Source organism: Pelophylax lessonae, assembly GCF_965119305.1.
Source record: "Pelophylax lessonae genome assembly, chromosome: 12".
In the NCBI taxonomy this organism is placed as follows: Eukaryota; Metazoa; Chordata; class Amphibia; order Anura; family Ranidae; genus Pelophylax; species Pelophylax lessonae.
This window is the reverse complement of record NC_138779.1, coordinates 54,344,113-54,371,437: the sequence shown is the minus strand read 5'-3', so window position 1 is coordinate 54,371,437 and position 27,325 is coordinate 54,344,113. Positions and strand designations below refer to the sequence as shown.

Below are 27,325 nucleotides of genomic sequence, written 5' to 3'. Positions count from 1 at the left end.
AATCCAGATTAGGAATAAAGATCAAGAGAGAAAAAACAACGAGCTGTTAGTTGTCACCGCAGGGTGTCTGCGTAACTGAGCAATAACTTCTGCGAGAGAGATAAGCCTCTGGCGACTCCTTTACAGACCTTATTGTTTGTCTATGAGTCTCCTGAGAGAGTATGGTGATAAACCCCGGGGTTTTATCACCTCCTGCTGCGCTACCGCTATCTGTAGATAAAACTGTCTCTTCAGCAGATAAAGTCAGTTATTGGGCATGTGCCCTCTCACCAACAGAAGTTTCTCCTTCGCGCGCTTCCACTGCGGTCTCAGTCCTTTGGCTATATGCCAGCCGCGCGGGGTCCTTCTGGCGGATGACTTCCGGTCTCGGCAAACAGCAGTATGACCTCCAGGAATGTGCCTCGTGCTTGAGATGGGACGGTTCCACGTCGTCCCTCCAGGCTAAAAGGCTCTGGCCCAATATCCAGTGTCAGTCCTTCACTCTCGCTCGCTGGTTCCTCAGAGTCCAGCGCAGAAAGGCCCCCCCGTCGCGCGCTTCTCTCTTCCTTTAAATAACCTCCCCCATAGTGCCGTGCGGTGCAGCCGTGCACCCTGGATCTTGCAAAGCAGCCTGGGAGATGTAGTTTCTTCATCTTGTGAAAAGGAAGTCACAGCCCGGGAAATTCCATGCAGCTACCACTAGAGGGAGCCTAGTTCCTGGATCTTGCAAAGCAGCCTGGGAGATGTAGTTTCTTCATCTTGTGAAAAGGAAGTCACAGCCCGGGAAATTCCATGCAGCTACCACTAGAGGGAGCCTAGTTCCTTCCCACATATCAAACAGTGTCTTTAGGCATGTTTAACCCCGCTACAATAGGTTTTTATATACTTACGTATTATATAGTTTCATGTCAATTTATGATGCTATTTATTGTATAGTTACACCGTTTAAGGATTTTCACAGTGCAACGCTGTACCTAAATAAAATTGATGTCCTTTTTATCCCACAAATGGAGCTTTCTTTTGGTGGTATTTGATCACCTGTGTGATTTTTATTTTTTGCGCTATAAACAAAAAAGTGCGACAATTCTGGAAAAAAAAACATATTTTTCACATTCTATTATATAAGATTCCCAAAAAAAGATTTAAAAATCAAAATTTTTTAACATTTTAGGCCAATTTTTTTTCTGCTACATATTTTTGGTTAAAAAAAAAAAAATAAAAAAATCGCAATAAGTGTATTTTGATTGGCTTGCGCAAAAGTTATCGCGTCTACAAACTATGGGAGAGATTTATGTCATTTTTATTTATTCATTTTTTTTTCTTTACTAGTAATGGCGGCGATCTGTGATTTTGCAGCAGACAGATCGGACCCCCTAACTGACATTTTTGTCTATTTTGGGGGAACCAGTGACATTACTACAGTAATCAGTGCTAAAAATATGCACTGTTACTGTAATAATGACATTGGCAGGGAATGGGTTAACACAGTGGGTGATCAAGGGGTTAAATGTAAGTCTAGGGGAGTGTTTCTAACTGTATGGGGGTTGGGCTTTTGAAATGATCACAGAGACCTGTGTTCCTATATAGAAGGATCACAGGCGCTCTGTGATCATTCCAGGTAGACGAACGGTCAGCTGTGTTTACAACAGCTGATGACCGTTCCTCTCTCTCAGCGGGGAACGATCGCGGGTGCCTGGTGGCAATCGGAGCCACCAGCCCCGTGCATCGGAGTCCCCACTGGCGGGTAGCTGCAGGCGCGCGACCAATGTAGAGCTACGTCGGTTAGCGCAGGGCTTCCTGCCGCAGTAAATCTGCGGCGGGCGGGCGTTAAGAAGTTAGTATTATATACCTTCCATAGTGGTATACAGGGAAGACTAAGCATTTCATATCACTCCACTGAAGGTGGTGACCATTAATGTCGCCAGCATAAAATCAGTAAGTGCTCGTAGAATGGCCTTATTTTTGCTCAGCAGGTTTGAGGCTGATATTTTCTTTTTGCAAAAGACCCGGTTGTCTAGTTTGGCTGATATTCATCTGATGATGAAGGAGTGGAGGCGCGGCCCCACCTTTAGGTCTCCTGCGGCCAAGCCTTACACTGGAGTTGCGGTACTGTGGGGAGATGCATGGTCTTGGAGTTCTGCATGGGGGGGGGGGGGGGGGGGGAGGACCTGCGCCTGATTAACATTTATAGGCTCCAGACAAAGTGGGACAGGAAATGTTCATTTATATAGCCCTGACATTATCTGCAGTGCTGTACAGAGAGCGCTGAGCCAGTAAGCCGCCCCCTCTCGCTCGCTGGGGTAACGATCGAGCGGCTCTAAAAAATGGTACCGGGATGATGCCTCTAGCTGCAGGCATCACCCCAGTACAACCACTTCTTGCAGCTGACGTAGAGCTACCTCCATTCGTGGGAAGTGGTTAAACTAAAAAAGGTACCGTAAGTTACCGTAACCGAATCCACACATCCTGGAACCCCAAATCCCATCACCAACCGCCCCCGCGAATGCCTGACCCCCTGGGCTGCTCAGTCTAAATTGCCCGGGCTTATTTTTCGTCCCAGTTTAGGCCTGAATATAATAATATTAACCAGGCCTGATTATAATAATATTAACATATATCTTGGTTTGTATATTTGGTTCTGTTTATGTTTTCTGGCAAAAAAGGTAGTTTGATTTTTTTATGCTGAAATAAGCTACTTTGTTTGTTTATATATATAATATAAGATTTCTAATAAACAAAAATTTACACTTTTATGTCCAGGGGCTGACTGGCAACTTTCGGCCCAGGGGGCAGATACAAACCAGAGGCCCGTGGTGCCTCTTTCCACTCTCCCTCTTCCTGGCCTCCTCCTGACCCCCATTCCAGGCTGAAGCTCCACTCCAGGTACTCTCTATTTACTGGCTGAAACCAGGTTCCTGACCTGGCCACCAGGGTGGAGCTGGGACAGCTCAGTCGGGGCTGGCCAGGGGAGGAGTCTCCAGTGGGGCACAGTTTACACCATCCATGTTAGGGGGGAGGCATGTGCTCTGTCCTTCTTCATCCTGCACTCAGTAGGTCAGCAGTGGGGACTTTTTACTTCTCTTCACCAGGAATCCTTTAGGCATGTCTGTGGCAGAAGCAGTGCAGCCTTTTTATGGTGCATCAGAGCGGCCTGGGCAGCAGTTGCCCCCCTGCTCCCTGGCCCAGTCCTCCCCTGCTTATGTACCATTAAAGTCACACACTGTTATTATATATTCATTTATATAGCTCTGACATTATCTGCAGTGCTGTAAAGAGAGCGCTGAGCCAGTCTTATCAGCAGTGGCAGCCCATCCATTGGGGACACAGGGGCGCCGCCCCCCATCAATACGTCCGGCCCCCTAATCTACATGCAGGGCGCCCGGACACATGGATTCCAATGTTTTTATTTTTATTTTTGAAGCACGTGATTAGAGCCAGAGGCTCTAATAGGCTTCAAAAAAGGGTGGGCTCAGGGCGCAGAGCACTGCGCTCTGAGCCCACCCAGTTGTATGACAGTAGCGAATGAATATTCGCTATTGTCACACGGATCCTCCTCCTGGCCAATCAGGAAGCGGGTTCTGAGACCCTTTTCCCAATTGGCCGAAAGGAGAAGCCATACCATTGGCCAAGGAGGAGAAGGAGGAGACTGAGGAAAAGCCGCCGCCTCTGCCTGCTCTCTACATGTTCACAGTGAGTGAGCCGGCGACCGGGGGGGGGGGGGGGGGTATGGTGTGCGGGCTGATGTGGTTGGGGGGGGTATGGTGTGGTCCGTCTGCCGCCCCCCCATCCCCCCCTGGCCTATGGAGCACCAGGCGCCACTGCTTATCAGTCTCTGCACCAAAGGAGCTTACACTCCAAGGTAAAAAAAATGCATTCTAGCAGGAGATAACCTCCCACTGCTTTAGGAGGATCAGACAAAGGAAACATGAAAAATTTCTCTTTGGGCTCAATAGATACTTCTTAAGCCCGTGTCTGCACTATGCAGCAACATGGATAAGACATTTTATGTAAAGAATGCCACATTGCCCTGCCCTACAGTGCCAGGAAGGTGAAAGTGCCCTTTAAGACCCAAGGTGGCCTTAACATGTACCACCATGCTGCAGGGCCTGTCGCAGCAGAGCAGCAGCAATATCCGCAATAAGAAGGGGCATGAGCCAAGCACTTAATGCACTGGCTGCTTTTAAAGTATTAAACGTGTTTGCCTGCCAGCAAAGAGATTAGCAGAATCAGAGTTGGAAGGGGAGAAGCTCAGAGTTGGGAGACAAGACTTCATCAGCTCAAAAACATTTAGTAAAACTCCCGACCTTTGGCCAAAACCTTTCTGCAGCTCCGGATAATAAGGTGCTAAATATGCAAGAAATGATTTTATTGGTCCTGATAAAGTTCCTGCAGAATGTAGTTACCGTGTTATGGATCTGCGTTCATGAATAAAAAAATAATTAGGCTTTACTTTACAATCCGCCGCCTCCCCACTCAGCTCGTTAGCCGGCTAATGAATTTCCTGGAGAGCGTTTTGATATTTAGAAAAAAACATAAAACTGGCGAATTGTTGAGAAATTCCACCTCTTGAAGGGGCCATTTAGATGTGAATGGAAGAATTCTGCACCATCGGAAACTCTGTATCAGGACACAGACAACAATGTCTTTAGAAGTAAAACTTTGAACAATAAAGTATAAGCCAGAAGAAGGGACCCAAGTCACCCTAAAAGGGTGCATCTTCATCTACCAATAAAGGAGATCTCCTAAATATGAAGTTAAGAGCCCATTCACAATTGTGCAATTTGTCATGCGACCTTGGACATCAAATTCACATGACAAATCACACGCCATTTTTTTCAATGGCACCCGTTCACTGCGACTTAACCACTTCAATACTGGGCACTTCTACTCCCTTCCTGCCCAGGCCAATTTTCAGCTTTTAGGGCTGTCTCACTTTGAATGACAACTGCGCGGTTATGCAACACTGTACCCAAACTAAATTTCTATCATTTTTTTTTTCACACAGGTAGAGCCTTCTTTTGGGGGGTATTTAACCGGTTTCGGAATGCTCACCGCATATATACTGCGGCAGGCTGGCTCTCCTGCGCCAACCGACGTAGGGCTATGTCGGTCACGCGTCAGCAGCTAGGGGGCGAGCACGCGCCACCAGCAGCACACTCCCACCCCCACTCAGCAGCGGGGACTCCGATGAACGGGGCAGGCGGCTCTGATTGCCGCCTGACACCAGTGATCGTTCCCCACTGAGAGAGAACGGTCAGCTATTGTAAACACAGCTGACCATTCTTCTCTCTGGAATGGTCATAGAGCTCCTGTGATTCTTCTATATAGAATCACAGGTTTCTATGGCCATTCCATAAGCCCCGCCCCATACAGTTAGAATCACTCCCCTAGGCTCACATTTAACCCATTGATCACCCACAGTGTTTACCCCTTCCCTGCCAGTGTCATTATTACAGTAACAGTGCATATTTTTAGCACTGATTAATGTAGTAATGTCACTGGTCCCCCCAAAAGTGTAAAAAATGTCAGTTAGGGGTCCGATCTGTCCACCGCAATGTCGCAGTCCCGCAAAAAATGCAGATCGCCGCCATTACTAGTAAAAAAACAAACAAAAAAAAAACAATAAAAATGACATAAATCTTTCCCGTAGTTAGTAAATACGATAACTTTTGCACAAACCAATCAAAATACGCTTATTGCGATTTTTTTTTTACCAAAAATATGTAGCAGAAAACAAATTGGCCTAAAATGTTAAAAAAAAATGTATTTTTTATTTTTTTTTTGTTATATAGCAGAATGTGAAAAATATAGCTTTTTTCAGAATTGTTGCTCTTTTTTTGTTTATAGCACAAAAAATAAAAATCGCAGAGGTGATCAAATACCACCAAAAGAAAGCTCTAGATCTATGGGGAAAAAAAGGACATCAATTTTCTTTGGGTACAGCGTTGCACGACCGCGCAATTGTCCATTCATTTAACTCAGTGCCGAATCGCAAAATATGGCCTGGTCATTAAGTGGGAAAATCTTCCGGTCCAGAAGTGGTTAATCACCACTGGGGTTTTTTTTTTTTTTGCTAAAATAAAAGCTTGCAAAAAAAAAAAAAAAAAAAACACTTTTTCATAGTTTGTTATACAATTTTGCCATCAGGTATTTTTCTCCTTCACTGATGGGCGCTGTTGAGGCTGCATTGATGGGCACTGAGGAGGCTGCACTGGTGGGCACTGTAGAGGCTGCACTCATGGGCACTAAAAAGGTGGCACTGATAAGGCGACACTGGTGGGCACTGATAAGATGACACTGGCAGACACTGATGGGCACTGATGAGGCTGCACTGATGGGCACTGATGAGGCGACACTGGTGGGCACTGATAAGGCGGCACTAATGGGCACTGATGAGGCTGAACTGATGGGCACTGATGATGCTGTACTGAAGGGCACTGATGAGGCTGCACTGACGAGGTGCCACTGGTGGGCACTAATAGGTGGCACTGATGGGCACTGATAGATGACACTGATGGGCACTGATTATCGGGTGCAATCAAGGGAGGCCGTCAAATAATGGCATCACGGAACCAGAGTTTCGCTGTAGCTGTCATTCAGCTATAGCACGGTCAGCAAGTGGTTAAAGTCACAGCAGCTTTGAAAAGGTGCCTGCACTACTTTGGAACGACTTTTGATGTGACTTTTATCCATAGAATGTAAAGTTGAATAAAAATTGCACCAAACGTCGCATCACTGTTGCTCTCCAAAACCGCACTAGAAATTGTGCACCTTTGGAGATGCACTAATGTAAAAGGAGCCTTAATCTGCTTTTATTTTACCTTCCCTGCTCCCTCCCTCCCCCCTCATCAATATGCTAGTATAATGCCAAAATAAAACTTTTCCACTTTTATTCCATATCTTACATTAGACCCAATGATATATTCACAGATGACTTAGGTGACTTATGTCACAGATATGTCACAGATGGTAGGCCACGCCCCTAATGGCTATATAATAAGCTGCATACACCGGAGGCAGCATCGGAGGAGGACCGGAGGAAGAAGAAGACCAGAGGAAGAAGAATAGCGGAGGGGAGAAGAGCAGAAGGCAAAAGAGCAGAAGAGCGGAGGGCAGAAGAGCGGAGGGCAAAAGAGAAGAAAAGCGGAGGGGAGAAGACCGGTGAAAGATTTTTAATAAACTTTTCAAAACGTCTCCTGTCATTATTTACATATAATGACTTTTATGGGGTGAATGGGTAGGGGTACAATGTACCCCTACCCATTCACATAGGGAGGGGGTCCAAGATCTGGGGGGCCCCCTTGTTAAAGAGGGCTTCCAGATTCCGATAAGCCCCCTGCCTGCAGACCCCCACAACCACCGGCCACGGTTGTCGGGAAGAGGCCCTTGCACCCACCCCCCCATGTTGAGGGCGTGTGGCCTGGTATGGTCCAGGGGGGGCACTCGCTCGTCCCCTCCCCTTTCCTGGCCTGCCGGGTTGCATGCTCGGGTAAGGGTTTGGTATGGATTTTGGGGGGGACCCCACGCCGTTTTTATAGCGTGGGCTACCCTCAAAATCCATACCAGACCAGAAGGGCCTGGTTTGGAACCTGGGGGGGGGACCCCCACTCCATTTTCTTCCCATTTTGGCGGGGAGTTCCCCCTCAAGATTCTCACAGCGCAAGTTGCACCGCAAGTCGGATCATCCTGATCCGACTTGCGATGCGCCTTCCATTCAAATCAATAGGCTCCCATAGGGAACCATTGATTTTGAATGGGAAAAAAAAACCTATAACATGGCTTAAAGCTGTATAAGCAATGTTATTCAGCCTTTAGCAGCGTCAGACGTTTTTATAGCTTGATGCTGCAGCTCCAGAACGCACTGATCCTGTTTTTTTTTTTTTGCAGCTATTAAACGCCTATGCCACTTGGAGCTCCTAAAAGCTCTATGTGTGCATGAGGCCATAGAATAACATAGATGGGCGTTTTGCAGCTGCAAAAAAAAAAAAAAAACACATCTGACGCTGTTAACAGCAGCTGCAAAAACGCCCTGTGCATGGGGCTGTAATGCTGAGCCTCCATGGTTGAAAGAACTGACTGCTCCTGGCCTGCTTTTAATCATTGGATTTCAGACTGTAGAGGAAAGAGCTAGATGATACTGGACATCCTCCAGCCAGAAAATGAGGTGGGCTCTATCTCACAGAAAACGCAGATGCAAACCTCGATCTCAGCCTGTGAAAATGTAGATCCACCATCTCTTTCAGCCCCCTGCAGTTCTTCTACAGGCAATGGGCTGTAAGGGGGAGGTTGCACAATACATAACCAAAGTGACTAAAGCTGGCCATCAGATGGCTAGAAAATCGTTAGAAAAAAATGTTCGGATTTCCAAAGATCTGTCAAACGTGGATGCGAGAACACCATCTAATTACCAACATATTATCCATTGATAACAACATAAACAAACGATTACACAATCCAGAGGTACATTTTACCACGTGCATGCGCTGTCGATTTTTTTCAACTGTTTTCAGTCGATTCCACTACTAATGCTTAGAATATTGATTGTTTAGAGTCAAAAAATCCGACATGACAGTTCGTTTTTTTGCCATAAAACTTTGCATTTCAATAATCAAAATTAACCAACGAAGTTCCAAAAGTCAAACCATTGAGCACATCGCACGCTTTTTCGAACAATTTTCTAACTGCTTAAGGCAGGCCATAGATGGTGCGATTTTCATTCATGCAACCACAGACTGCAGGAAAGAAAATCGCTCAATTCCCCCATCAGCCCTGACTGTGTTGATGGGGGAATCCCTCCCGCAGAGCCATTGTGTTCTCCTGCGGGGGGTGCAAGTAGAACACAGTGATTACTGCGGCTATAGCCAAAATCCAACATGATGGTTGTACCCAAGTTGATTGATGGATCAACTTGAGTACATTCAGCCTACCCACAGATGGATCGAATCTCTGCTGATCCCTGCTGAATCGACTGAGATTCGTACAATCTACGGTTTTCTTAAAGGCTTGGGTACAAGCAGCATGTTAGATTATTACATGCGATTATTGCCAGTGGCTACAACTGATGGCAACAATCACTGTGTTCTCCCGGCAGGGACGGCTCCTCCTGACCCCCAACCAGGAGAACACAGTAGCTCAGTGGGAGGAATTTCCCCTTCAACACAGTCAGTGCTGATGGGGGAATTAAGTAGGGATCGACCGATTATCGGCAAAGATATATCAGGGGCCGATATTCACTTTCTCCGATATATCGGAATCGGCCCCGGAGGTTATCGATATTGACAATATTTCGGAAAGTGCTGTACCGGAGTGATTCCTGCGGTATCGGCGTCCATAGCCGACGGTCGGCTGACTTGTAATGACAACCGATGCGGCTGAGAAGCTGCTCGGCTGTCATTACAAGGAGCGGGAGGTTATGTCCCGCCCCCCTCCTGCGGCTCGCCCCGGTCTCCTGTCCCAACGTGAGACCCAGGCAACCAGCCTACATGGCCGCCGAAGACCCGATCAAAGCTCTGATCGGGTCTTCATGCAAAAACCCAGAAGTGATGTCATGAGTGACATCACTTCCGGGTACTGTCTAGCGCCAGATTTTAAAAAATGACAACATTCAAAACAGCCAAACTTGGTGTTTTGAATGCTTTTAAGAGCAGAGGAGGGGTTTGGGGTCTTTTAGACCCCCAGATCCCTCAACAAAAGTACCTGTCAAAAAAATAAATAAATAAATAAATAAGTAAAAAAATATGTTTTTTTAAATGTACAAAAATATTGGCCAATATCAGCCGATACAGATATGCATTGGCCAAAATATCGGTATCGGCAACGAAAAACCAATATCGGTCGATTACTAGAATTAAGCGATTTTCTTTCCAGCAGTCCATGGTTGCAGGAAAGAAAATTTCACCATCTATAGCCACCCTTCCCCCAGGAGAAAACAATAGCTGCACAAGAGGGAGTCATTGTTGATGGGGGAATTGAAGAGTTTTCTTTCCTGCAATCCGTGGTGTCCATAGTGGTCCTATGGACACCCCCCCCCCCCCCTCTTCAAGGAGAACACAATAGCTCTGCTGGGTTCAACATCCACCAGTGATACTTGTTTGCATGCTGTCACTATGCTTGCACTGAATGCTCCACTCAAGGTCCACCAAACTCTCAGATGGCTAATTAGGTTCCACCCAAAGTCCACCCTCATCTATGACCATTACAGTGAGGTTGGAATGCTTCTGGAGTTGCTTTTTAAGAAGCTGGACCCTTCTCTATCACTGTATTACTTCCATCTTGCTCCACCCATAACAGCTACAGCAACATCTTCTTCCCACACTTCAGCCTTCTTTCTAATCCCCTCTGTCCTTGTCCGACATTGAATTATACAGCGCTGTGCTTTTGTGTGACAGACAGATGTTGCAGTAAAGCCGCTTAAAATAATCAGATTTTGTCTGATAACTCCGGATCCTGCTTGGGAACATAAGTTATCTGCAAAAAAACGCAATGTTAACTCCTCGACCACCAAAGACCTCTCAGTGGGTCCAAATGAGGCACGGCTGCGTGAAAAAAAAAAAAAAAAGTGCCATAGATTTAAATAAACAGAGAGTGAGGATTTACTGGCATCGGGCTGTTGTTTTATAACCGCCATCAATAGCCGTACACAGATTGTCAGCTCTGCCCCATTAAGCGTGCCCGGGAAGGCTGACAAAAGCGATTGATTGGAGCGCGCCATTAAAGAACCCGCTGTTAAACCTAATTTCCTCATAAAGCAGGTCTCGTTCCAGCGGCTTTTACAATCTATGTTATTTGCACCTTTTAATAAAACAAAACTTGCAATTAACAGCCGGTAATGAATTAGTGGTGAGGAAAAAATAATTCATTACAACATCAGTCGGATAATTAATGGATTTCGGAAGTGCTGTTATCCCGTTATTACGTACATACGCGGCTCCGACAGATGTACGGCTGAAACAACCGTTGTTTCTGAAGGTGGCTAACCTTTGCTGGGCTTCATTTAGTGTGAAAGTGGTGTCCTCAGTTCTAAGTGTCTCTTCTGTCTGATAATGATAGTGAAGACCAGCGCCACTTGTTCCAGTCCTATTGGGCAATTGCCGTTATAACAGTCATTAACCAATCTGATCAATTTCAGATTGCACGACAAAGAACTGAAATCAACAAGTTTATCAATTGTATTAAATATCTTTCTTGCTCCTTTGTGATTGCACAAGCTCTGGAAATGCCTTATATCAGCGGTAGCCAACCAGTGTTCCGTAGACCACTGATGGCCCACGAGGAAATTTTGGTGGTCCCCAAGGGTTCTGCCGATTATAAACATTATGGCAGATGTATACCACCCAATGTTGTTTCCAGTGTTCTTCTCAATGCATGCTGACAGTCAATACTGCCAGCACGCATTGATACCCAATGCCTCCTTTATAGTTCTGGCTCCTGTGAACTCAGAGGGAGGAGCCGAGAGTAGTGCAGAGAGTGGGAGATGAAGAAGGAGGGGACTTCCAATGGCAGCGCTGATGACAGACTGTGGGAGAGAGCACAAAGCTCGCTCAAGCACATGGCTGGATAAAGAGGTGAGATCCAATAATGTGTCTGTGTAAGGCAGCAGTATGATGCAGAGTGTAGGGAGGAGAGGGCCGTGAGTCAGAGGATCGTGTGTATAAGGCAGCAGTGTGATCAAGGGGGAGGGAGCCAGAGCATTGTGTGTATAAGGCCCCTTTCACACAGGCGGACCGTTCAGATCCGCCTGTCAGTTTTTTTGGCGGATCTGAACGGTCCCACCATGCATCCCTATGGGGCATTGGATGTCAGCGGAGACATGTCCGCTGACATCCGATCCGTCAAGTCTGGACGGATGGAAACCCTATTTTCCATCCGTCCAGCGGATCGGATGAGAACGGACCGACGGTCCGTTCCCATCCAATTCCCCCATAGAGATGTATGGGGCTCTGACAGCTGTGTCTCTGCACACAGTGCGGAGAACAGCTGTCATTCTCCTGCTCAGTGGGGGATCGGCGGATTGATCCCCCGCTGAGATAAACGGAGTCCATCCGATGGACACATAGTGTGAAAGAGCCCTAAGGCATGTAAAATTCATGCTAGTAATCCACGGGATTCAAAATTGTGAGTTTAGTGGTCCCTGAAGTCCGAAAGGTTGGCGACCACTGCCCTATATCACTGTTTCTCAACTCCAGTCCTCAAGTACCCCCAACAGGTCATGTTTTCAAGCTCTCCATTATTTTGCACAGGTGATTCGATCAATTTCACAGCCTTAGTATTTACCACAGTCGTTTTATCTGAGGGAAATCCTGAAAACATGACCTGTTAGGGGTACTTGAGGACTGAGAAACATTGCCCTATATGGCCAAACGTTTGGCCAAAAGTAGAGCAATTAACATGGAGCTGCCCCTCTCCCCCCTTCCCCTTAGTGGCTGTAACAGCTGCCAATTTTCAGGGAAGACTTTCCTAATGATTGTGGAAATCTGAAATTTGTGGTCAGTTACTGATATTGGGTGAGAAGATGTGGCTCACATTTGGCAAACCAATTCCTTCCAAAAGAACTGAGATCAGAGCTCCGAGCGGGTGTTTTCGGTGAAGGGTACTGTTAAAACTACAGCCTACAAAGACCTGTTATGTAACGGTATCAGCCAAATAATCAGACCAGTGGTGATGTGCAATTTCTACTTTACTTAACAATGTAGAACGTAGATTACACAGGAGATCATGTGAACAGGGGTTTGCAGTACAAAACAGCAATATGAGGAAGGGAGAAACATTCATAAAACATGTGAAAACAATTATATTGCAGTTCTAGTAATGGCCACTAGATGGCAGCAGAGTGTTCTGAGTTCAGTTTACTGATAAGATAAAGAACTGAAGATTCTCACGTGTTCCAATAGATTGATCGTTCATTCAGCAGACTGTGATCTGAGGGGATTTCCTGCTGGTATGGACTTCATACAGGCGCTGCTGATGCTGACTTTGGTCAGGAGGCTCTGGGGGCCGTAGATAGGACCACCCCACTGCTTGGACAGCTTCTCCACATGGACTGTAACAGAGTCCTGTCCAGTGACTGGGGCTTGGATAAATGCTGCGTGCTCTTGTGCTCACTGCTGGTGGCCCACACACCAGACTGATCGATTGAGGACCCAGCACCTGGGGACAGCTCACTTGCCCAGTCACTGCTGTCCCATCAGGCAGGATCTCTCTGAGCACAGGAAGCTGGGCGGAGCTGGCATTTATACTCCCTGGGCATGTCCTGGAACTCATGGGATGCTGGGAGCATAGGAGGATTGTGGGGAATCGAGTTAAAGCATCTGGATAAAGGGGCACACCACTACAGACCTTTTAGACAATTTTGCACTTCACTTGCACTTTTCCTTTGTGGTAATGGTTTGGGGAAGGCTCTTTTCTGTTTCAGAAAGACATGGGGAGATTTACTAATATTGGAGCACACAGAATCTCATGCAGCTCTGAATAGAAACCAATCAGCTTCCAGATTTTATTGGCAAAGCTTAATTGAACAAGCTGAAATTAAAAGCTGATTGGTTGCCATGCACAGCTGCACCAGGTTCTGAGTTTTAGTAAATCAACCCCATGGTTTGACCATTTTGGAGTGGAGGAACTTGAATGACCTCATCTCAACCCTACTACACACCTTTGGGAAGAATTGGAAATCTCATGGTGAGCCAGGTCTGCTTATCCATTATCAGTCCTTGACCTAACAAATGAGCTCAAATTCCCACAGAAACACTATAAATCTTGTGGGAAGCCCTACCAAAGGGTGACGGCTGTTAAAGTCACAAACAGAGGCCAACTCTAAATAAATGGCCATGGATTTGGAATAGGACACCCAACAAACTCATACAGGTGTGATGGTCAGCTGTCCACCAACTTTTGCCTATACAATGCATATATAATATTACTATACATGGAAACAAGGTATGTTAAATGAACACATGGTGATAACATTATTTACACCAAGGGTTTACACATGTATGCATACTAGTTTAGGACCATATAATCCATATAAATTCCTGTTCCTGTATATAGCCCCCCTTCCACCCTGTCCAACCATGTCACTGCTGGACAGCTCTGGATCAAGAAAAAAGTTTTCTGCTTCCACAATATAATAAGGACCTCCCCATTAGTCCATGCTGTCCATCAGCAGAAAGGTGCAGACTCCAAATTTCCAAGGGTGTTGGGGTGGCCTGCTTGGTGATCTCTCACTTTGGAGAAAGGAGGTAGAACAGGATCTCCGGGTTGTTTAGGAGAAATCGACGGCCGATTGTTATAAAACAATATCCTGCATGATTAGAGCTGAATAAAAGGACCTTGTATCTGATCATTACTCGTATACTCTAACAAGAATTGCCAGATCACCTGTCCTCCCCTTAATTGAGAATCCACAGCCTCTGGGATCGTTAATGGTGAGTAATGAGTCCTCTGGGTCTTTGAGGAGCAATCGTCCAGCTCACCTCTCCCTATTCACATAGTTAAAATCTCTGAGATGTCAATTATGTGCTGATAAACTCCGCATTAAAGGGTTGCTATGGAAACAAGCGTCTTGGAAAGGCAAAAATGGGCAATTTGTCAGGGGCGTGCATGGCGATATTGTAAAGGGCTACAATGCTTTGAGGAACCCAGTGTTTACAAAGCATCTATAGAGAGTCACAGTAGAATATCAATATACATATAGACTATGAATATACATAAGAGTTTTTTTTGCATTGAATTCAAACTTTTTCTTAGTTCTAGGAGGAGAAGGGCAGGGTTTGGTCCCTTACCAGGACTTTTTTGCTGTTAGTGAGGCTATCTAGACCAGAGTTTCTCAGCCAGGTTGCCATTTGGGTTCCCCTGGGGTGCCATGAGCACAAGACCCAGTTTGCCCTGGATTAGAGATGGATGAGAAGACTCAGTGATGGGGAGGAGTATTTGGTTATGTGATGGGGAGACTGTGTCATGGGGGTACTCCAATATGATCGGGGGGCTCTCATGTATATAGGTAGACTATGAGTTGATGGGGGAATCTTATGTAATGGGAGCTCTGTGGTGATATGGGCTTCTATGTATAGAGGGGACTCTGATGTAAAGTAGAGACCTCTGATGTGAAGTTCATTTAATCAAGGTGGTTGTGTGCATCGTCCCAGACTCAGGGTTCCCACTGAGAAGTAACATTTATGTTTTTTAAATTTTAGACAGGGGTGTCTTGAGATTTTGCACACTTTTAAAGGGTGCCATGACTAAAAAAAGGTTGAGAAACGCTGATCTGGATGATCCACCCCAGTCCTAGTGTGAGCTTCATGGGTCTACAGAGAAACTAAACTCTCTGGTGCCGCTCTACACAATAATACCTCCTCAGAATATACACTGTGATAATATACCTCAAAATAAAAGACAAAAACCCAAAATGAAAATTTACTTAGGCTGGGTTCACACATGCTGCGGCCGCCACTTACAGCATGGGGTCTGGTGATTGCCTGTTCACCAATTACCGTGCGAATCAGGTCCGAATTTCTGCTTGAATTCGCATCTGATTCAGAGCCAAAGACCCTTTCCAATTGTGGATCATGGCTGCCCCTCTGGTATGTGAACTGGCTCCATTGAGATCCGGTCATACTCTCCTGTCATGCGAATTAGATGCGGGAAAACCCAGTGTATGAACCCAGCCTTAAACAACATAAATCACATTGGATAAAAGTCCATAAATTAGTCCCATAAATCACTGCTGCATGTGATATAAAATAAATCACTTCTCAAAAAGTAATAGTCCACAGTAATAAAAGTGCTTGTAGTTATTCTACTATTAATCCACCATTCAGTGCCAAAACCACTGCATGCGATAAGTGCACCCTTCACCAAATGTGCTCTCACCTGGGATATATGACTTTACAATTAAGTATGATCTATACACACTTGTGTCCCATCAGTAGGGGGTTAAAATGATCTTTCCGGATCTTTGGGTAACACAGATACTTCAGGCCACCTTCATATATTGGTATTACCCCTTTGAAGGTGGCTTGAAATATCAGTGTTACCCAAGGATCCAGAAAGATCATTTTGAGTTTTGAGGTGTGAAAGGTTGAAATAAGGTACCATAGAAAAAGCACATGATAACAACTAAATCTCTTATTAATTTTGGATGAAGCGTGGAAGGTATAGAATATTGTAGGGATTTTATTGCAGTCTAGGTCTCAACTGGAGAGATGTGTCCTCTCTATTGAACAGGGGTGTGCCACCAATAAGGCTAAGAGAAGCGACCACCTCAGGTGGCACTTCATGGGAGTAGGCACTGAAGCTGTAACGTCCATACCAAAGACTCCAACCTCATTGTTGCTCAGTAACGTTGTCCTGTATACATAGGACAGCATTACAGATCTATTTGCTAGGATACTGGTGGTTGAGCAGTAAAGTGCCATTTGTTGTTATGGCCCTCATCTTCACTATAACAGCCAATGACACTGCATGGCACAGCGAACTGCCTCCTAGCAACCGACAGCATCACAGCAGTAGTTGTTAGGATGCTGCCAACTAGGGTACAGCATCACTGGTTGCTGTACCAGTATCCTGGAAACAAAGAGGGTGGCAAAAATATGTTGGCATCATTCACTGACCACTATTACTATTTCCCAAACCGTTGCAGTGTGTCTCTTGGGCCTGGTACCACCCTTGGCATCCACCAGGGAAACTAGAATTTTGCTAGGTCTGTTGCTTTTCTATGCCAGAAAGCTATAGTTTTACAGTGGAAGTCTGATAGACTCCTGTCCCTCAATTGCTGGAAGGCTCTGGTGAATTCAGCAGTTCCACTCTATAAACTGACGTACTGTATATCTCTAGAGCAGGGATAGGCAAACTGTGGCCTTCCAGATGTTGCAGAACTACAAGTCCCATGAGGCATAGCAAGACACCCAGAGGCAGAGGCATTATGGGACTTGTAGTTTTGCAACAGCGGGAGGGCCACAGTTTGCATATCCCTGTTCTAGAGGGTGCCTGAAAAAGTTTGGGATATTCAGCTTGAATCAACATCCACAACTGATGCTGGTCCTGACCCTGTGATTGGGGGATTACCCTGATGATCCACGGCTATAGATTTTTTGGAGGCAGGGTATGGAATATTTTCATTATTTAATTGGTAATTATGTAGTTAGACCTTTGATATTTTATTGCTGAGCTTCCTGTTGCAATGGACCTGCCTAAGTTCCTGTATCATCCTTGCCTGACGAGTCCATCTCCACTCTATGTCCTCCTGCTTACAAGTCTCTTGCTGCTGGCATACCTGATCACCTATGAGTACTCCTTGTTTTCCCCATTTTCCTTCTGCAGTTGTTGAGCTGGGGTATTTTTGGTGTGTTGTAATGTTTTTGTGCTGGAGTATGCCCAGAGGCTATGTTTTGAAATTGTATTTTATTAAAAAATTTTAATAAAAGAGAATTAAAAAAAAAAAAACAATATATGTATATATATATATATATATATATATATATATATATATATATATATATATATATATATATGTGTGTGTATATATATGTGTATATATGTATTTATATATATATAGTGGCATCCAGGTATGGGTCAGGGGAAAGGTGTGGTCACAACCTGGAGGGGTAAGGCAACAATGACTACTTCTGGAAGCATATACCATAGGCATGCTCTTGAAATCCAAAATTTTACAGAGAGCGATTACATGGGAATGGCCACGATTAGCTGCGGGAGCTGTCAACCTCCCATTGCTTTCAATGGGGCTTCTTCCCACAGCTAATTAGGGAACCCCCTCTGGGGTTCCCGCATGTAATCGCACATGACCACAGTTAATTGTTGGGATCACCCACTGGGGTTCCCGCATGTAATCTCACACAGTCTTATTCACAAGTGGCAATGGGGCTTACAAGGGAAACTATTGCTTTACAAAGCATGGGTTCTTTTTAATGAATCAGTGCACCCTCCCCCCACCTTCTGGAGCAACTTTCCTCCTGTCAGCTGAGTTCTGGTGGTTTTTAGCCTGATAGGCCTGCTTTGCAATGTGACTCTGGTGTTTGGAGATGTCATGGAGAAGGTGGCTTGTCTCTGTCTTTGGCCATTATTCTCTCTTGCATCTCTTCACACATGCACCAGATTGCAGCACAAGAATGTGAACACTCTGCAGGCCCAATATAATACCCCCATGTCTGTGATTATATCAGGAAAGTTGCTGCGGGGAACTAGCAACAGTGGAGGAGGACAAAAATCAGAGAGCAAATTTAAACCAAGGTGTAAGTGCTGTTGAAGCTTCTTGATATATGCAACAAACTAATTAGGAGAACAAATGAGAGCAAGGGATAAGAATCAAAGGAAATACTAATTAGAGAGTACTGTTGCCATGGTTGCAAAGAAAAGATCTTTGCATTTTCTAGATATTTTAGGAAACCATAGCTGACTGCAGCCTGAAATGGAAGATAAATATTATTAACACTTAATTGCAATTTGTAGAGATATTATGTGTATTATTCTTTTTTTTTTTTTTTTTGCTCATTCACACTTGCTTTGTCATCAGCTGTCAGCAGGCTATCCCATTGACAGCTGAATGTAAAAACAAGAATTGCTGGCAATAAAAAAAATTAAAAATCGGCAAAATAACGGCATGGGGTCCCCCCGCAAAATCCATACCAGACCCTTATCTGAGCATGCAGCCCGGCGGGTCAGAAAAGGGAGGGGACAAGCTAGCGCCCCCCCTCCTGGACTATACCAGACCACATGCCCTTAATATGGGGAGGGTGCTTTGGGGCAGGGGGGCTATGCAGGGACATTGTTTTTTTATTTTTTAATAAAGGACTCCTGGTGTGTCTTTACTCACTTCTTATACTTTTATGGTGAAGCGGTAGGTAGCCCATACTCATTCACATGGGGGGGGGCAGGATCTGGGGGTCTCCTTGTTAAAGGGGGCTTTCAGATTCCGATAAGCCCCTCACCTGTTGTGGGGAAGAGGCCTTGTCCCCATCAACACCCCCGATATTGTAGGTATGTGGTCTGGTATGGTTCGGGGGGGGGGATGGTGCTCGCTTGGGCTGCATGCTCTGATAAGGGTCTGGTATGGATTCTGGGAGGAAACCCCACGCTGTTATTTTTACATTTTGGCATTTCCCCTCAAAATCCATACTAGACCCTAATGGCCTGGTATGGACTGGGGGTGGGGGGGGACCACACATCGTTGTTTTGCCAATTTTTTTATTGTTTTTACATTCAGCTGTCAGTGGGAAAGCCCGCTGACAGCTGATGACTCAGAATGCGGTTTTACAGACACGGTGGATGGCTTTTTGGCCTACTCCTTAACAACCAGCTATAGAGTTAAAAAAAAAATGCAAAGTGCCGCAAAACATGCCTGAAAACTGCATTAACCAGAACCACATAGATGTGAACCTATGGTAAGTGAATGGGTTTAAATTTACTTTAGGGCTGACGTTTAAGCTGCTTCCCTGCTTTCTCCTTTCCTTCCCTCCTCAAAATGCTAATGACATTTTTGAATAAAAGTTTCATATTTTAAATGCATATCTAATTTTATACTTAATGATGTCATCACTGGGTTCCTATGCAGATCATGTCTGGTGGGAGGGACGGGCAAACATCACAGCACCCTGCCGCAGTACTCCTCCCAAAAAAAACCTCCGCCATGATGCAACCAGCGGAGGAGTTATGCAAATATAATATAATATAATATATATATAATAATATATAATAAAATGTCTAGATGGATGGATGTCTGTCTGGAGTTTCGGGCATGCTCATAAAGACTGTATGTGCATTAACACCATCCTGGGTAACACACACATGTGACGCTGAGCCTCCATGATTGAAAGAACTTAAATCCAATGAATGAAGGGGCGGCCAGGGACAGTCAGCGTGGGGAGGAAAAGGCTGGAGGATGTCCAGCAAGGAAATAAGGCAGGCTCTTTCAGACCTCTTGCAGCTTCTAATGCACATTGTGAGAAGCTCACAGTGTGCAGTGAAATCAAAGTAATTTTAGTACAGGAAAGGAGCTCAAACAACTGTGCAGGACTGAAGAAAAAGCTGGAGGTCAGTTTTAGGCTCCCTATAAGCTTTTCGATTTCGCCAGGAATTTGTTCTCTATACATGGCTCAGTGATCTGATAACATGAAAGATGTTTCTCATTTTCTCCTAGGGAAGCTGTACTGTGGATCTACATGGTGTAAAGAAGAGGAGGACATGGGCACAATCTTTGAGGGCGTTAGTCACTTACCACTTTGGAGTCGGTCCGCTACCTCCGACTGCGTCATTCCCAAGCAAAAACTGTCCACGGCCACAGCCAGAGCCTTGGCAAAACTGGCGTCCATCAGGAAAGAGCCATCAGAGGAGCTGACCATGCTGCAGCGGGCGCTGGTGAAATTATCCTCAGATACTGACCCCCAGCCGTTGACCAATGAGCCGGCCATAGAGCTCTCGTATTCACTGATGCTGGATGTAGGCGTCTCACAATACTTGCGATACGACTTTAATGAGCTGACCTCTCCCAGTTCCAGGTCATCATCTTCATCCCCCGCATCCACTTCTTCCAGCTCGGATGGCAAAGGGCTGCAGATATAGCCATAGGTGTTGGAGGAGGAGAAGGGCCTCGGGAGGATCGATTCACTCTCAGAGGGGTGCCTTAAACACAAAGATATTTCATATTTACATTTAGAATACAAAAATCAGAACCCATTTACCTGCCTAAGGATTTACAAATGGCAGATACTATTGTGATCTAGGCATTTCTGCCAGACTGCACAGACAGGTTCTCAACCTCCACTGCAGCAGGTCAAGAAAACACCTACTATACCATTAAAGGTGAGCCTCTATCTCACCTTCTGCACCCTCCCACAGGTACTTCACTATGTCTTTGTAGTCAATGGGAGGGTGTGGAGATGGGATGGAGCCTTAAACACATTGCAGGGGCTTGCTGAGCTCCAAATTTTAAAGTGCTCCAGGATTTGTGGCTCTCAGAGGGCTCAAGGAAGCAATGAAGTGTTGACACTGCTTCTTATAAATACTGTAGTCTGGTAAGTATATTTAGTCGAGTCTAAAGTGTATTATAATTATTTTATTCAATACATAACGGCATTCTTTTGAGTGATGATGTCCTCATGTTTCAGCCTACGCGTTTCATCACATTTGACATTGTCAGGGACTCAGGCAGGGGACCTCTATGATGAAATGAGTAGGCAGGGAAAGGAGAACATTGTCAACTGAGAGAGACAAGACTTGTTTACACTTGCAGTTGGGTGTGGGGGAGGGGGGGGGGTTAAAAAATATGTGGTTAATCAGGCAGCCCCTTGGGGTGTACACATGACATGAACGCAATACTTTGTGGCTGTGGCAAAAATGATCCCCCCTGTTATATTCAGCAACAACACTGCTGCCAAACATGACTTATTCAAGCAATTGGTGCTGTGCTGCAACTGCCCTACAACCTTACACTCAGTTCTGGCACAGTAGGTTGGCATTTTGAGGGTTGAAATGGGCACTGATAAGGATTGCTTTTTAGAGGAGTGGCAAGCTCTGCCGCTAGTGTAAACCAAGCCCTACAGTGCCCATCAGGAGCTGTATGGAGTAATAAGTGGTGTTTTGTATCACGTTATGCACGATTCACATAGCACTGAGATTAAAAGGCTGTTGTCCCTTCACGTCCGTGGCCATTATTATTATTTCAGTGTGTTGAATTTCCATTATGAGCAATGTCACAAAGAGCACTAAGGAGCACACATAACCCTGATGAAGCCATGAAAAGTGGCAAAATTTGTTGTGGTTTATTTTTCTGTTTTTAACTCCTAAATCCTGGCCTAGGCCGGTGATGATTTCTTGGCCCACCTGTATGGGCAGTACTCTTGCAGGTATTCCTGTGCGTGTCTGCTTATGTGCGACAGGCAGAGTCTAGCAACTTATCTGCACATGCAGTAAACATAGTGGGGCTGGAAAATGGGCGAACTACGACAATGCTGCACTCCAGTATGTTTTTGTTTGATACAGGTTTCTATTGTTAGGGATTTTTTTTGAGTGGGGGTGGGGGTGGGGGGTCTAGGCTGAGTTAAGTTCCTCTTCAAATTTTATGGGGTCTGGACAAACAAGGAATATAAGGGGGCCCCAATATAGAATCTCTTACTACATAGATACAGTATGTAAAAAAAGGGTAAATTACCCTTAGAAATAAAAACACAAAACTAAACAATAATGATAAATATGTACCATTTTTATTTGATAATCAATATAATAGTAATAATTTATTAGCTCTGAAGGCGTCAACATGCAAATTAGTAATGTATGTCACTTTCATTACACTTAGGCTCTGCTCACATCTTGGCGTCTGCCGCAAACAGAATCGCGGTTTCCAAAATCAAGAACCTATTTTGGGGTTCTGCATGCACAATTTTACTGTGATTTGTCGGGTGACAATCGTGGCAAAATCACGCCGCGTTTGGGATGCCATTGGAAGTGACGAGAATCACATAGGCATCCCACGATTTGCCGTGATTCAGGATCCGGGATGCCAAGATGTGAGCGGAGCCTAAGATCAAAAAACGGAAACCCCAGATACAGAATAATGTTTGTTGAAGAAACAAAAACTTCTCCAGATAAAATTATTAGCCATTAATAGGAAATGCAGACACACAAGGTGGATTTACTGGTCTTTTTTCCTCCATTAAATAAATATATTCTACATTCTCTTCCACATTCTCAGCACATCTCAATTAGTTTGCTCAATGTCGCTCGGACCATACGGAGGATCAGATCCCGGATACAGTGGAGGAATTGCTGGGCAGCTCGGCCCAAATCAATAGCTCTTCATCTAATTAATCTCCTCTCTCCCTGATAGACTGATATGGAAGCCGGGCAGGTTGGAGCTCTATCTGATAAAGCTGCGTCGCCCTTTCCTAACCGTCCTTGTGTGCTCGGGAACTGGATGAAAAAATTCATCGATTTAACTCCTTGCGGTCGTAGCTTTTCTCCTCTAAGCGAAGACGCTGCACTATTTATGTACTGCCGATCAATGTCTATGTAAGAGGTTAAAGGACTGCATTGGTATCAAGGCAGATCTGCAAATCCTTGAAAGCTAAGTCTATACCTAAAGGTCTTATATATATGCAAAAATAGAAACAGAGGATACTGGATAGTACTATAGAACCACTTTAATGAATGTCAAATAGTAAAAATGCACTTACAATGAAGTGACTTAATCGGGACTAATGTGACCACACCAGGGAAATATAAAATAAAGTAATCCTCTGGTTCAATAATTCATTCCCCTTAAAGTCATAAATCAAAGAGATTGAATTTTATACTCAGAATAATCAAACAGAAAGTTGAAATTAGGCTGGCAGCGTGAGGAGTTACTCTGTACACTGATGGGAGAGGAGCTTATAGGATGGCTATATTGGGTATTACCTAGTGTGAGTGATGTTCACACGTATCTAAAACAGAAATTAACGTGATGTCCCTTTTAAATCATGTAATAAATTATCAAATCAATCTGAAACTGCATTAATCCATTAACTCCTTTTTTGAAGGAGCACTTTATGAGCACTTCAGCACCTTTTCAAGGACTTTTTTTCATCACTCAGCACCTTTATCACAACGACCTTTTAAACAACTGGATTTTATAGAAAACAAGCGAGGGTGCAGCTTCAGCGATTCACACTATGAAATATACGATTTCCATGTATGACGGTAAATCTTCCTAGAAGTTGCCTTCCTAGCCTTCAACTGGGTAGGAATCATAGATTCTGAGAAACCCCTATCTCTCAACACCTGCCCCTCTACAGCCAGGCCTTTAAAGCAAGCGACCTTAAAGCAGGATGGAAGATCGGTCCCTGGGACAGCAGATCTTCCCTCAGAGGAAGTCTCCACGGAGGATCGGTGACCATTTTTACGAGGTCTGCGTACCAAGACCGACGAGGCCAGTCTGGAGCCACCAGAACAACTGAAATTCCTTCCACTGCCACCTGGCGGAGAAATCTTGGCAAGAGTTTTATCAGAGGAAAGGCATAGAACAGCCGATACTGGCTCCAATGAGCCACCAAGGCATCTGTGGAATCGCCCAGAGGATCCCGAGACCTGGGCACAAACCTCTGGACTTTTTTGTTGAGGCGAGACACAAACAGGTCTACCTCCAGAGTTCCCCACCGGATACAGAGGAGAAGAAACACCTCCGGATGAAGGGACCATTCCCCTTGATCCAGCACCTGACGACCTGGAACATTGTCTTCCGCCCATACCAGAATCTCGTCCACCTTCTTGGCCGCCAGGACACTCTTGGTGCCCCCTTGATGATTGATGTAAGCCACGGCCGTGGCATTGTCTGATTGGATCCGAACCAGGGAACCCCGTAGCCGATTTCAACCAGTAGATCAGGCAAAGCTTGATGGCTCTGAGCTCCAGAATATTGATCGGTAAGGAAGACTCCACTGTTGACCAGGTCCCCTGGGCACAGAGCCTCCCCAGCAGTCCACCCCAGCCTGACGTCTGTGGTGACCACCGTCCAAAACAGTGGTAGGAAGGATTGGACGCACCTTGCCCTCTTTTCTGGGCACTGTGAACAGGTTTGAATAGAAACCTTGAAAGCATTCCTGTGGAGGACTCAGCACAATCACTCCTTGATGCACTGCATCTCAGAGATCCTTCAAACGATCTGGAGACCAGCAAAGATTTAACAGAAAGAACCTGTCCCCCGGCCAGGACCGAAATTCGATCTTGTACCTCGAAACAAATCATTTAGTGAACCCATTTGTCTTGAATGAAGGAAGTCCAGGGTTCCTGAAAGAAGCGCATAGAGAGAGTCATAGAGGCATGTGTTGTGAATGCTGAGGGGAAGTCAACTGACTGACAAGAGTTAGATAGACGATCCAAAGGAGTAGTGGAAACTAGATATACCTTGTGGGCGCCATATATTCAGGACCCCCTGGAGACACTTATCTACCAAAAAGGCTGGTTAGAAGAAAGTGAGGGGTAAGAGGCTAGTCACACTGGTTTGGTGGCACCGCACTGAAGATCGCCATCACTTTCTTCAAGACACCTATAAGTGAAGGATTCACCATTTGCACCTTTACTGGACATTTATATTATAGATTGCACAGTTTTGGAAATATTTTTCCACTCATTTTATTTAATTTATTTCACTCAATTGAAGAACCCCCCCATTGGTGATAAGGACATATGTGGCGATATTGCTTATGTTTTATTCAGAACACTCATGTTATTATATTAATGTATGTACACTGAGCACTTTATAATTTATTCTATACACCACTCATTCTTTATGGATATATGTGGAGATAACACTTGGCTTCACATGTCACTCAGAATACTATTGCTATTACACTAATGGATGGACACTAAGTACTTTATTGTATATGTATACATCACTTTATTTATTATCACCATTTTGTATCAATTTTTACAGTGTGTATCATCGGATTACATGCAGAATTATGTTATTTAATTTATGATGTACTACTATACAGATATATCTAAATAGCAGAGATGTATAGTAACTAAGTAGAACTACTTCACTACTGTACTTAAGTACCGAAAGGCGGTATCTGTACTTTCCTGGAGTAGAATTTATTTTCTCCTACTTCCACTTTTACTTCACTACATTTTTTCGATGATTTCAATACTTCTACTCCGATATTTTTTTGTTTGTGCTGCATAGTTACTCGTTACAATTCTAAAAATTACCACTGCCAGAACAGAAGATGGCAGATTTCATGAAGTTCAAAAAAATGTGTATAATGTCATGTGTAAATCAGCGCATACGAAAATAAATGCTACTGTATGTATAAATAAAATGGTCTACATATCTGCTGTTAACCTCCCTGGTGGTAATCCCGAGCGTGACTCGGGGTGGATTTTTTAGTCCAGGATCGGTATCCCCGAGTCACGCTCGGGGTAGATGTGCAAAGAGCGCAGCGGTGTCTCTTACCTTCTCCTGGCGATCCAGCGATGATCTCGCATTGCTGTGACCGCCAGCCGAGAGTCCCGCCGCTCGTCCGTCGGTATGATGACTTCCTAGTTCCGTTCCCTGCAGCAGCAATGCTGCATGGGAGCGGAACTAGGGAGGGAAATTCAAAACGTTGCACAAAACACAAACACATAACACATTTTATATTATATTATATTATATTATATTATATATATATATATATATATATATATATGCACACACACACACACACACATTGTATATATATATATATATATATATATACCTATATACACACACATATATATATATATATAAAATGATATTATTGATTCGATTATAATTCATGCGTTATATATTATATATATATATATATGTGTGTGTATATATACACACACACACACATATATATATATAATATATAACGCATGAATTATAATCTAATCAATAATATAATTTTATTATATATATTATATAATAAAATTATATTATTGATTCGATTATAATTCATGCGTTTGTGTTTCAAATTTATCACATCTGGGATGTCTACTAGACTCTTGTTTTGGTCAGGTTTAAGTCAGTAATTACTAAGAATTGTAGGCCTATAATACATAACGCCAAATTTCCATGAAAAAAATTGTACCGCTTTTGGTATATAATTCCTGACATAATCATACCGCCAGGGAGGTTAAGGGGAAAGAGAACCTCCCCCAACCAAGGAGAGTCACAAGCGTACATAGACCTTTTTTCTGGTAAGAGGCTGATTTTGCTTTTTTCACTGGAAGTTGAGAGCACAGGTTTTGCAGTTTTGTTTCACTGGAAGAGTCTATTTGGATATTATTTTGCACTTACCTTCATCCGCCGGGTAAGGGGGAAATCCACAAGGTGGTGGGAGTCTGCACCTATTATTTGGAATAGCACCTGTTTGATTCCTGCACCTTTGAAAATATATTCATCTTGTTTTGTCACATATATATGCAGTGGTGTATTTAGGTTTTATGCTGCCCTAGGCCTGACTAAACTTGGGCACCCCCTAATTTAAATATGGCCCACCCCTTCCTGTAAAGGCCACACCCCTTCCTGTTTATGACCCGCCTTGTCATCTGTAAACCACAACCACAGTCTATCAGTGCCCATCAGTGCAGCCTCATCAGTTCCCATATGTTCAGCCTCATCAGTGCAGCTTTATCAGTGCCCCTCACTGCAGCCTCATTACTGCCCATCAGTGCAGCCTCATCAGCGCAGCATATCAGTGTGGCCTCATCAGTGGCCACAGGTGCAGCCTATCAGTGTCCATTAGTGCAGCCTATCAGTGCATCATATCAGTGCCCATCAGTGCAGCCCCATCAGTGCAGCTTTTTAGTGCCGCCTCATCAGTGTGGTCAGTGGCCTGCGGTCTGTCTGAATGTC

The 27,325-nt window shown here is 44.5% G+C and overlaps 1 protein-coding gene across 2 annotated transcripts in view; it reads right to left on the bottom strand.

Annotated features, from left to right (window-relative positions):
- The window catches only part of ROBO4 (roundabout guidance receptor 4), a 187,424-nt gene that overhangs the window by 15,615 nt on the left and 144,484 nt on the right, over positions 1-27,325 (bottom strand). For both annotated transcript variants that reach the window (XM_082273761.1, XM_082273762.1), the window contains exon 18: positions 20,204-20,607. In XM_082273761.1, coding sequence (XP_082129887.1) covers positions 20,204-20,607 — 404 coding nt within the window. The remainder of the gene's footprint in view (positions 1-20,203; positions 20,608-27,325) is intronic.